Source organism: Salvelinus fontinalis, chromosome 34 (assembly GCF_029448725.1).
Source record: "Salvelinus fontinalis isolate EN_2023a chromosome 34, ASM2944872v1, whole genome shotgun sequence".
Taxonomy (NCBI): domain Eukaryota; kingdom Metazoa; phylum Chordata; class Actinopteri; order Salmoniformes; family Salmonidae; genus Salvelinus; species Salvelinus fontinalis.
The window spans coordinates 10376958-10389702 of record NC_074698.1 but is presented as its reverse complement, the minus strand read 5'-3'; the positions used below and the strand labels follow the sequence as shown (position 1 = coordinate 10389702).

At 43.2% G+C, this 12745-nt stretch overlaps 1 protein-coding gene across 2 annotated transcripts; it reads right to left on the bottom strand.

Annotated features, from left to right (window-relative positions):
* Positions 1–2495: 2495 nt before the first annotated feature.
* On the bottom strand, positions 2496–11772 carry LOC129833062 (galanin receptor 2b). Of its 2 annotated transcripts, none has more exons than XM_055897316.1 (3): positions 11595–11772; positions 6390–6784; positions 2496–4654 (listed from the first exon to the last, which is right to left on the bottom strand). In XM_055897316.1, the coding sequence occupies exons 2-3, from the start codon at positions 6761–6763 to the stop codon at positions 3901–3903; spliced, it is 1128 nt and encodes a 375-aa protein (XP_055753291.1). In that variant the 5' UTR covers positions 6764–6784; positions 11595–11772; the 3' UTR covers positions 2496–3900. The 2 variants fall into 2 exon arrangements, with proteins under 2 accessions (XP_055753291.1, XP_055753292.1); XM_055897317.1 differs by lacking the exon at positions 11595–11772 and adding an exon at positions 10851–11115.
* Positions 11773–12745: the final 973 nt, after the last annotated feature.

The following is a 12745-nucleotide window of genomic DNA, read 5'->3' as shown; positions in this document are numbered from 1 at the left end:
ATGGTGCTGGGGAGACGGATGGCTCAGATGGCGCTGGGGAGACGGATGGCTCAGATGGCGCTGGGGAGACGGATGGCTCAGATGGCGCTGGGGAGACGGATGGCTCTGGCCGGATAAGGCGCACTGTAGACCTGGTGCGTGGTGCCGGAACTGGAGGCACCGGGCTAAGGACACGCACCTTCATGCTAGTGCGGGGAGCAGGGACAGGGCACACTGACCTCTCGAAGCGTACTCTACACCTGGTGCGTGGTACCGGCACTGGTGGCACCGGGCTGAGGGCAAGCACATCAGGATTAGTACGGGGAGAAGAAACAGTGTGTACAGGGCTCTGGATACGCACAGGTGGCTTAGTGCGTGGTGCCGGAACTGGAGGCACCGAACTGGATACACGCACTACAGGGAGAGTGCATGGAGAAGGAACAGGGCTCTGGAAACGCACTGGTAGCCTAGTGCGTAGTGTAGGCACTGTAGGTACTAGGCTGGGGCGGGGAGGTGGCGCCGGAAATACCGGACCGTGGAGGCGTACTGGCACTCTTGAGCATTGAACCCGCCCAACCTTACCTGGTTGAATGCTCCCGGTCGCCCGACCAGTGCGGGGAGGTGGAATAACCCGCACCGGCCTATGTAGGCGAACCGGGGAAACCATGCGTAAGGCCGGTGCCATGTATGCCGGCCCGAGGAGACGCACTGGAGACCAGACGCGTTGAGCCGGCCTCATGACACCTGGCTCAATGCCCAATCTAGCCCTACCAGTGCCGGGAGGTGGAATAACCCGCACCGGGCTATGCACATGTACAGGAGACACCCTGCGCTCTACTGCGTAACATGGTGTCTGCCCGTACTCCCGCTCTCCACGGTAAGCCTGGGAAGTGGGCGCAGGTCTCCTACCTGCCCTTGGCCCACTACCTCTTAGCCCCCCCCAGGAAATTTTTGGGTGGTACTCACGGCTTTTCGGCCCTCATAACTCCGGTTCCCTTCTCCGGTTGCCTCTGCTCTCCTCAGTGCCTCCAGCTGTTCCCATGGGAGGCGATCCCTACCAGCCAGGATCTCCTCCCATGTGTAGCAACCTTTCCCGTCCAATACATTGTCCCAAGTCCATTCCTCCTTTTTCTGTCCCTTACTCCGTTTACTCTGCTGCTTGGTTCTGGAGATTTGGTGGGTGATTCTGTAACGGCGGTCCTCCTCCTCTTCAACCGAAAAGAAGGAGTATTGAGGGAACCAAGGCGCAGCGGAGTTTGAACACATAATTTATTAAAGAAAACACGAACTTGACTAAACAAACAAAAAACAACAAACGGTGTAGACAGACCTAGACGACGAACTTACATAAAACAAGAAGAACGCACGATTAGGAAACATAGGCTACACAAGTGAACGAGGAATAAACAAACCGAAAACAGTCCCGCGTGGTGTACAGACACAGACACGGAAGAAAATCACCCACAACGAACACTGTGAAAACGCCTACCTAAATATGACTCTTAATTAGAGGAACGCCAAACACCTGCCTCTAATTAAGAGCCATACCAGGCAACCCAATAAACCAACACAGAAACAGAAAACATAGAATGCCCACCCAAACTCACGTCCTGACCAACTAACACATATAACAAACTAACAGAAATAGGTCAGGAACGTGACAATAATAGTCATTTTATTAGCCATACAGTAGACCTGAAGTGGGATTTAGCTAATTGAGGCTCCTCACGTCTTGCAATGTAAATTAGTTTTACTCTTGGCATGATAATAGTTGCTGTCTTCTATTGAGATCGGATTAGCTCATTATATTTTCCAACCTTCAGAATGCATGATGTGTGATACTGACCACTGTAGAGCATTATTGTCCTACTACCTTTTACTAATGAAGGTTCTCAAAAAGAACACACAAAGCATTTCTAATGTGGATTGTGTGTCACATGTGTTTCCTCCTATTATTAATGGGTGAACAAGAAAAGGATGCATACTCCATCGTGGCTTTTAGATGGGTAATGTGCATGTTGCCAATCCTAGCATAGCAAAGAACACAATGAGCTGTAATGTGACTGTTACAACTCCTTATTGCTTTTCTAAACGTCTCAATACTGTACTTATGAATATTGATGTAGGGACTGAAATCCCATATAGGGATAAAAGCAATTCCCATGAAAGCAATTGCTATTCCCTCAGGCGGAATTTGCTTTTAATTAGTCACACAGAGTTAGAGACGTTGAAAATCTACAGCATATGGGCTAAGATACCCATGAGGTGGTAAGCTATGTTTCATGGAGGAAATTGTTAATAAGCTGAACCAATTGAGCTTTTAAAGCATGGTCTGTTAGAGCTTGAATGTTTACAACACACAATATTTGTTCATCTTAGTTTAAACGAATAGCTACTTTACCTGAATGTACCTTTCATAAAAACTACATAGGGATATGTCTAGGTTTAGGGTTGAACCGGGTTGTGCACATGAAGCTACGATTAGGGTTTGATATGTTACCAATAATAGCATTAAATACCGCAACATAAAACATTTTATTTGATAATTGATATTTACATCCACTTCTAAAATGTTTAGCCAATATTTAACCAAATACATCATCTCATCCAATACACATAAACAAGTTAGAGAAGAGCATAAAGTACAGACATAAGGAAGTGTCACAAAGGCCAAAACAAATAATACAGAAAGCACATTGCATTTGGACAAAATTGCCGGGTATAAAGGAGAGTTTTAAATATAAAATATATACTTTTCTGTTCTGGCCTTTTGCAGGAAAATCAGTCCTGCTGGTGGAAAATTGCATTTCTTGGAATTTCTAAATGAGAGGGAGGGTAAGATCATGAGAGGCAGGGTAGTTTAACACAGCAGTGAGGTAGTATACAAGCTTTTAAGGAGACTCAACTAGAAAAGGGGAAACTAGGAAAGTGAAGAAAGCAAACAGAGAAAAGAGAATGTTGACTTAGAGAGTTTAAGAGTTTAACAGACAGATTAGATAATACAAGTGAATAGAGGCCATAAAGGATAATATAGTTAGCTGCATGGAATTTACAACAGCAACACAACACTTAAGTGACAGAGTTCAGTAAACATCAGAGAGAAACATACAAATATGTGCAAAGCAAAAAGATAACACCACCAGCCTAATACATTTGAACTCATAGAGATCCTATTCATAGGTTGCACCTCCGTCACTCGGTCGCGTCATGCCATTGTTATGGGCATTCTCCAGCCGCCCTCTTGAGAACAAACCCATTCATTCTGAACGGAGGGAAATGACTGCTTCATCTAAATTACAATGACGTTGCTAAGGTAGGCAAATATTTAGTAGGACACAACTATGCCATCATTATCATTTCATAAAATGGACTTTAGACAGAGGGTAATGTTGTCATTAGCTAGCAAAGTTTGTCGAACATAGCTAGCAATGCTAAACTTAGCTAGCTAAAATCCGGTGATCTCCACTCAATCTTAGCTTGCTAGCTAACGTTATTCTGCAAGTCCATCTGATGACATCAAAATGACAAAAGGTTTTCCTTCTAATTATTTGCCTAATTTTGAAATGCAATTGTATTTCCAAGCCGTTGTAATGCACTTGATGATATCTTCCTCAGCGCTCATTGATAATGCATAGAGTAGAATGCTCAGTCCTAAAACAAATGTTCAAACCAATATTGTGATGAAACATAGGTGCAACCCATAAATTAAATGACTAGTATTCTAATTTATAATTCTATATTTGAACCATTCTCATGTTTGTTTTTTTAAGGATCATGCTCTCTTTACCCTCTCATCAAATTCTCAGTTGTCACCATCTCAAAAACCGAGAGACTGTCATCATTGAGTTTCCCTTTGAGGTTGGAATACAAAGTCTTTGTGATAAGGCAATCTGCACAGTCCTTTACCCTAGGCCTCATCATTCAAGGCTGTTTCTGGAAATGGCTTATAGTTGCTTCCCTCGGCTCGGCGATGGGCCGGCTGCTCATCTCACAGTCATTTTGTCGTACATTGTCCTCATTCATTTGTGACACTTCTGTGGACCCCGCCTGGAACCCAGGCACTGTGTTGGCTACATGTACCACATGCACTTTGTTCCTGCCTTTCTTACTGAGAATGCAGCTGAACACCTTCTTGAAGCCTTTGCGAAAGTGCTTGGACACCAAGGCGTACACAATGGGGTTGAGGCAGGAGTTGGCGTAGGCCATGCAGTGAGAGAGGATCCTGAATGCATATGTGGTCTGGTTGAAGGGGAAGTCTCCGTACAGATAGCATAGGATCACCACATGATAGGGCAGCCAGCATAAGCAGAAGAGCACTGTGACGATGATGATCATTTTGGTGACTTTGCGCTTAGCCCTCTTGGACTCCGACATCCCGTCCAGAGGGTCCACAGCAGTCCACAGGTACTTGATGGTTCTGGTGTAGGACAGGCTCACAATGAGCACAGGGATCACATAACCAAACACGAAGGTGCACGTGTCCAGCACCTTGCGGTTGTACTCCTCCCAACCTGGAACACAAACGTTACTGTTGGCGTAATCTATGAGGTCGTAGTAGCTCAAATACGGTCCTGCGAAGATCAATGATAGTCCCCAGATGACTACCATGGCAACCACGGCATTACAGGGCGTTCTCAACTCTCTAGAGCGAAGAGGGTAGCGAATGGCCAGATACCTAGACCAAACAGAAAGACTTAGTTAGATATTCTATTAAAACATAATACCATGCATCAATATACACTGAGTGTACAAAACATGAAGTAACACCTTCCTAATATTGAGTTTTACCCCACCCACCATTTTGCCCTCAGAATAACCTCAATTCTTTGGGACATGGACTCTACAAGGTTTCGAAAGCGTTCCAAAGGGATGCTGGCTCATGTTGACTCCAATCCTCCCCACAGTTGTGCCAAGTTGGCTGGATGTCCTTTGGGTGGTGGACCATTCTTGATACACACGGGAAACTGTTGGGCATGAAAAACCCAGAAGCATTGCAGTTCTTGACACAAACCGGTGGACCTGGCACCTACTAGCATATCCCATTCAAAGACACGTAAATATTTTGTCTTGCCCATTCACCCTCTGAATGGCACACATACACAATCCACGTCTCAATTGTCTCTAGGCTTAAAATCCTTCTTTAACCTGCCTCCTCCCCTAAATCTACACTGATTAAAGTGGAGTTAACAGGTGACATCAATAAGGGATCATAGCTTTCACCTGGATTCACCTGGTCAGTCCATGTCATGGAAAGAGCAGGTGTTCCTAATGTTTTGTACACTCATTGTATGTTGTTTGCTTTATATGTATAATTGCAAGTCAACTGGGATTTCATTATACTCCACCTTCTAAATGGAATTAATTGTTTTTACTGTTGTGTTGCTTGCACAAAGACATACAAATATTATGAGCGCTTGCTTCTGGGGGTTAATAGACAAGAGACAGATTGGTGCTGCAAATGGAACTCATGAAAGGGCAATCAGTGTGTGTATATTGCTCATCCCAACCTGGCAGTGAAATAATTGCTGCTGGGTATTCTAGGTCTCAGCTGTAGCCTGAGTGGATGCTCATTTTTCACATAGAGGACATCTATCAAATGAATGTCCCCCTCCAAAAGGTAAACAACACCAGGGTTTCTGCCTCCTTAATTAATGTAGGAAAAAACATTTTTTCACCGGGCTGAGCATAGCGTCCATTTATGAAGGGAAGAAGAATATGTCAATTTCATGTTGGGATAACACATTAGTGGTGTTTTACTGTACTCAATCACAGATTCAGCCTCAATTTCATGTCAAGACCTACTCTTTCATTTCCACATTTTAATGCAGATAAAATGCCCTTCCCTTGAATACACGAATACTGGGTTTCGATTAACGTGGCCAACAGGGTTGCCAAAAAAAGAAATGCCTGATCAGCATTCTCCCTATCTCCCTATGCTCTGTGAAAATGTCAAGGCTGTTTTGTAATAACAACCAATGGATGACTACAGTAGAGGTTACTGCCGTGTGCTTTGCTAAATGAGCGTCCATCCTCTTCTGTAGAGAGAGCATTGGGCGCTTGTATAGAGAGGAAGTGTGCTGGACTTTAATAAGGTGAGGGAAATAGTGACCTTGGCAATAGAACTCTGTACTATAATTGGCATCGACCTTTAGAGTTGCTGCACAGGTTATGTCTCTGTGCCTTCGGTTAGTACTCAACCGAATAAAAATGACAAAATATTTCACAAATTAAGTCTATTCCTATCAGGCTCCTCATTATGAGCCATAAAAAAGTAGTTAACCCAAAATGAGAATACAGATCTACTCATGGATTTTGTATACATGTAGAAACATTTGTATAGGGTATTTCAATGTTTTGAAATGTTTATGTAAAATGAGACATTAGCGAAACAAGAGCTGCCGCGTACATACCTGTCGACCGAGACGGCGGCAAGCGTGAAGCTGCTGGCGTACATGGTGAGGTTGATGAAGAAGTGGACCACCTTGCACATGAAGGAGCCGAACACCCAGCCCTCCAGGGAGTAGATGGTGGCTTGGAAAGGCACGCAGAAGATGATGAAGAAGAAGTCGGCCACGCTGAGGTTGAGGATGAACAGGTTGGTGGTGTTGTATCCCACCTGGCCGCTGCGGAGGAGGACGGCCAGGACCAGACTGTTCCCAATGGTCCCCAGCAGGAATATGAGCGAGAACACCACGGGCACGATCACACTGGTGGGATTCAGCTGGTAGCTGTCCGATGTGTTCCAGTGCCCTGCTGCTTTGCTGAAGTCTTCCAGATCTGACATTTTGGGAGTATTTTAGAAGTTCTGGAAGAGAATGAGAGAAGTACATGATGTGGTTAATGTTGCTGAATTATGACTGCAATGGGGCTGCAGGGACTTTAGGGAACACAAGACTGATCATTTATGAACGTATATGTTCACAAATGTTTTAAAACCAGTTTATTCAAATGTTCAAACCATGAGGATAGAGAGGAAAGTTCGTTAAATATTTCTCATAACACAACCTACATTCCGCAAATTTGAGCAACTATTTCCTTTTGCATGTTTTATTTTACAAGAATGGTGGATTGTGTTCCAACTGTGAGGATATATATATATTTTTAAAGACAACCATGTATTTTCATAACAGGGGTGGTGCTCATTCTACCCCAGGGACCTGTCCACTCCCCTTGTGTCTTTTCTATAGCCTCCCCACCCAAAGTGACCTGGTTATCCCCTTGTGTCTTTTCTATAGCCTTCCCACCCAAAGTGACCTGGTTATCCCCTTGTGTCTTTTCTATAGCCTTCCCACCCAAAGTGACCTGGTTATCCTCTTGTGTCTTTTCTATAGCCTTCCCACCCAAAGTGACCTGGTTATCCTCTTGTGTCTTTTCTATAGCCTTCCCACCCAAAGTGACCTGGTTATCTTCTTGTGTCTTTTCTATAGCCTTCCCACCCAAAGTGACCTGGTTATCCTCTTGCATTCATCCTCATGGCATGAAGATGCACACATCCATTGGCTGCTAAGCCATACCAGCAGCAAGGTCTATTAAAAATTGAGTAGGGAGAGATGCTGATATATTCAAGTCATCATTAAGCTTTGATTATTTGAATCAACTATGTAGTGCTAGGGCAAAAAACAAAACGAGTTTGGGAAACAAGTTTTACATACTGATGAAATCAGCATATCAGATCACATCTGATTACAGTAGGCCTGCCGGCACAATGGCTTTGGAGTGTGCCTGAATAACATTTCAACGATGCCCACGTTTTAATGGAAATGGTTGAAATGACATGACACACATACACAATCACTAATATTATTTAAATGCAGATTCAGATGAAACCATGACAGTTGATGCAGAAATGGATTTGTTAGTATGAGAGTGATTGCCAGCAGCATACCACCCTGCATACCACTGCTGGCTTGCTTCTGAAGCTAAGCAGGGTTGGTCCTGGTCAGTCCCTGGATGGGAGACCAGATGCTGCTGGAAGTGGTATTGGAGGGCCAGTAGGAGGCACTCTTTCCTCTGGTCTAATAAAATATCCCAATGCCCCAGGGCAGTGATTGGGGACACTGCCCTCTGTGTAGGGTGCCGTCTTTCGGATGGGACGTTAAACGGGTGTCCTGACTCTCTGAGGTCATTAAAGATCCCATGGCACTTATCGTAAGAGTAGGGGTGTTAACCCCGGTGTCCTGGCTAAATTCCCAATCTGTCCCTCAAACCATCATGGTCACCTAATAATCCCCAGTTTACAATTGGCTCATTCATCCCCCTCCTCTCCCCTGTAACTATTCCCCAGGTCGTTGCTGCAAATGAGAACGTGTTCTCAGTCAACTTACCTGGTAAAATAACGGTAAAATAAAATTTTTTAAAAAATTGCATTATACTGTATGAAAGCGTAAGGTAGGCCTATACAGTAGAGGCTTGTTTGAGTCTACAGTTCTGCAGTCATTATCTTATTTGTGAACTAAACTAGGAATAAAAATACATACTGTACTTCCTAACCTCATGCAGATATTAAATCAGTCTATATATGAGGACCATGCATACTGACATCATTGGACCATTCTCACTGTATTTTTCCTGTTCAATGTTCATGTTGGACCAACGATGAGTGTTGGTAAATTGGCACTTGCTGTAAGTGCCACTCTGGACAAAGAATGGCTCATCCTCCAAAATACAGCAGAAGCTGCTTGTGCAATCCACCATTTCACTCACTGTAATTCATATGTTTTGCTATTTTTTTCTCTGGGATATAGTATATCACTATCGGGATCTATCATGAAAGGAGTAAAACATTGACGGTGTTGTAGATTTTACAGTTATTGTGTAGGGTTCAGTTAAGCTAGTTTTTTCTACCTCCACTGAGGTCCAAAACCTACTTGTTATCAGAGATTTGTTATCAGTTATACCATTAAACCACAAGAAGAATAGGTTACAATAAATCTCTTGGCTTGGATTGTACTTGTCTAGCATACATTTGACAGCTCTTAGAAAACACACATTTCTCAAAGCAGAGCTGTACCGCCATATATTTCCACCTCATAGATCTCTATCAGCATACGCCAGAGCCATCACTCCTCCTAATGAAACTGGACCTGATCCAGCACAGGACTGACTGATCTCTACCGTACCATGAACATGACAAGTCCGATGTCAAAACAACAGCTGCTGTAACCAACTTTAAATTGCCATAAATTGTTTCAGCCAACTAATTGGCGAGGGATCCGATTAGGGTTGTGACATGACTGCTAAGTCGGTTGCCAAGCTAACATTTGCTGTCACGATTGATCTGATATGACGTTATTGTTATTACAGTTGAACATATTTGTGACAGAGGATTCGAGTCCCACTTTAAAATAACGACAACTGTAAAGGCTTTATAGCACATTCATATCTTCTTGAAACAAACTACTTAGATTCTTCCCAAATCATTCATAAGTCACACTATATTAAGGGTGATATGAAAGTACATCTGGTGATTTGTCCGTGTGCAGCATCCTGCCTTTCCCACCCTTTAAATTGCATGCCATTGGCTTGATCTCTGGGTTAATATAGGGATCATGAAAGCCTTAAAAATAATATTTTGTCAAATCACTGTCAAATTATTATTACATCAGCTGAAAGTCAGGTATTTGACGTAGCCTAGCGGTTAGCACGTTGGGCCAGTAACCGACAGGTTACTGGTTGGAATACCTGAGCCGACAAGGTGAAAAATCTGTCGATGTGCCCTAATTTGCTCCAGGGGCGCTGTACTACTATGGTTGACTCTTCTTATATATTTCTCATATAGGCCTTGGAGCAGTACTACAGCATACAGTAAACCCCTTTTAAAATGTCTCATTCACGGAATCCTTTCTGGTTCATAGGAATGGGAAACAGTCTCTCGAAAACACTGTCTTTCTACCTCCTATTAAATCTCTTACAGACTCCATATTAAATCTAATTGGAATATCTGGGAGATGACAATTACAGTGGCAAACGCTGACTCAACCTGGGAACACAAACACAAAGAAGCAAACGTAGTGGAACAAGCACATCCAAACACGTCACAAACATACCTAAAATCTTCAATAATCAAATACAAAAAAAAAGGAATTTTACATCACATTCTACTTTGTTGTTGCTGTGGTACCACACCAACATGTACAGTATATTGTATTGTGTATTGTATTGTGTATTGTGTTTAAATCTAAATGAGGCTTTTGGAGAACACGATTAAATTGAATATACCCGATAATAAAAACATAGATTTTCCTAACACAACATCACATTTGTAATCAGTAGGCTGCCTTCGCCCACCGTTCCTCACATATTGCCAATATGTGACCTTGAATAATAATGAAAAAGCAAACTGTCAACATACCTCTGTGGCTAATGGCCGATTACCAAAAGAGGAAGGGCAGTTATGTGAAATACACCAATTATTTTTTAATAAACTCTGAGGTATCCTCAATGGAGTTGTATGAAACAACAAGTAAGTAGTTCTGGTATTTAAATCAATGCTCTCTAGCCTACCGCTTTAGCTTTACCGCTACTGTCTATATTCCATTTCCAAGAGGTAACTCATCACTCCTGTTGTCAATTGTCAGAGCCCAGACTCTCCTCACCCTCAGCATGCCGAACTCCCAGGGGGAAACAATCTTGACATACATGTCATTTGAGCTGGCTGACAGGAAGAGCAGCATGACAGCCAGCCTGAGAGGCAGGCAGAGAGGACAAGCTAGAAGAGCTATCGAGCTAATCCCTTAGCTTGTGTGAACCAACAGTTGGAGATGATGCAGTATTTGCCTCTCGTCTTGAGTCATAATGATGGTGTTGTGTGGAATTACAGCAGTGATGGAAAATAAGAGGAGGGTAAATGACGGGATATAAAATAAACATACGATTTTCTGCTTTTCCTTGTCACGGATGGGCTATTGCAGCAGACGACCACACCGAGTTCCACTCAGCTAAAAACAAGAAGAAGCAGCTCCAGTGGACAGGTGATCACCAACACTGGACAATTGAGGAGTGGAAATACGTCACTTGGAACATGACAGCGAGTCCAGTTTACTTGAGTGGCCTGCTCAGTCCCCAGAGCTTAACCCTATAGAGCATCTTTGGGATGAGAGGGAATGGGCTGTTCGCAGCATGAATGTACTGCTGGCCCATCTGCAGCAACTGCGTGATGCCATCGCATCAGCATGGACCAACATCCATGTGGAACGTTTCTGACACCTTGTAGAATTCCCTAAAGAATTCAGGCTGTTCTGGAGGCAAGGGGTGTCCGACCCGGTACCAGATGGGTGTACCTAATAAACGGTCTGGTGAGTGTAGATCAGTGGAATAAATATGTTTATAATGAACAAATATAATTAAACAAAATGAAGGTGAAGACACAGACAACATGTAACCAAACTTCTGAAGCACATTCTCATTACAACAGTAAGAGTGGTTCATTTCCATCTAGCATCCCACATTCCAGTGGTCGGCTGTTATGCACCTCCTCACAACAGAATATGGTACATGGTAAATGCATGTGAAACCTTTAGAATCATTGCTTTATAAATATTTGAAGGCGTTTGCGTATGAATGTAGACACATCATGCAAATTAGAAGTAGATGTATTTATGGTGATTTTTACTTACCAGGATTACTGGCAAACTATATATCCGTTGTTCAAATGTCCTGTTTATGTTTGTTGTGTCCTGCTATCCTGCTACCCTCAACAGAAAAACAATGCTCCTCATGCTAATATCTGCTCCATAGTCTGAGCTCTCTCTCTCCTCCCTCTCCTCCGTTGCACATTGATATTCTGCCTGGATATCTCTCTCTCCCTCTCCCTCTCTTCCTCTCCCCCCCCCCCCCCCCCCCTCTCTCTCTCTCTCTCTCTCTCTCTCTCTCTGTTCAACCCTTCCCTTTCCCCCTCTCACAAAGGCTCCTCCTCCACATTTAATTGAATGTTCACACTTCACTGCAGAAGAGGTGCATTGTGTTTTACACACTACCTTCCATACTGGAGCAAGGCTTAACAACCACTGTTTATTATCAGCTGGTGTGATAAAGGAATAACCTCAAGCAATATTGTCAATCAGTCAAGCCCCTGCTGAACCCAGACTACACCACTACGGCTGGAACTCATCAGCTATTAATGTGGTGCAAAATTTTCCATAAATGCATCATTATGGCAACTTTGACTGGTAGCTTATTGTGAACAGTAGCGCAATACAGCTCTCTTGGATTGTTCTTACTTATGTGTTGGGAGTGCTTGTCTTTAGGGGCCTTGGTCTTGTGAAAAGGGTGATATATGAATTGTTTGGTTGTGAGATCAAGTTGCAACGTTAGGGAATATGGCTATGCTTTACGCTTTTCTAAACTAAACCCTTTTGGATGACCAGATAGAGCAGCTTGATAAAGCAGCCCCCATGGAAATGGGTTCTCTCATCCACATATATTACATTTCAATGTATTGGTAAAATAGATTTGTGTTGTGTGTGCTTTCGTGAATGCATGTATGCGTGTCTGTCTGCCCTGTGAGTGTTTACATCTAGGGTGACATGATATTGATATTCAGTCATCCGTACGGGCTTTCTTGATCTAAATCATCCATACCATTAGCCTTAGATATATACATCTGTTTGTAGAGTTCAGTCTCCAATCTTCCTAACATTTTGCTCTGTTTTTACTTCCAACGAGATTTTGAAAACATAATTACTCACACCTTGTAGCCCACGAGAAACACTCACAACCAGCTCGTAATTACACACAGTTGGCTTGGTGTGTGTTATTATGCATTACA

Coding starts and splice junctions, on each gene's coding strand:
- LOC129833062 (XM_055897316.1), bottom strand. CDS start 6,763: ATGTCAGATCTGGAAGACTTCAGCAAAGCAGCAGGGCACTGGAACACA. Junction 4,655..6,389: donor GCCGCCGTCTCGGTCGACAG/GTATGTACGCGG, acceptor TGTTTGGTCTAG/GTATCTGGCCATTCGCTACC.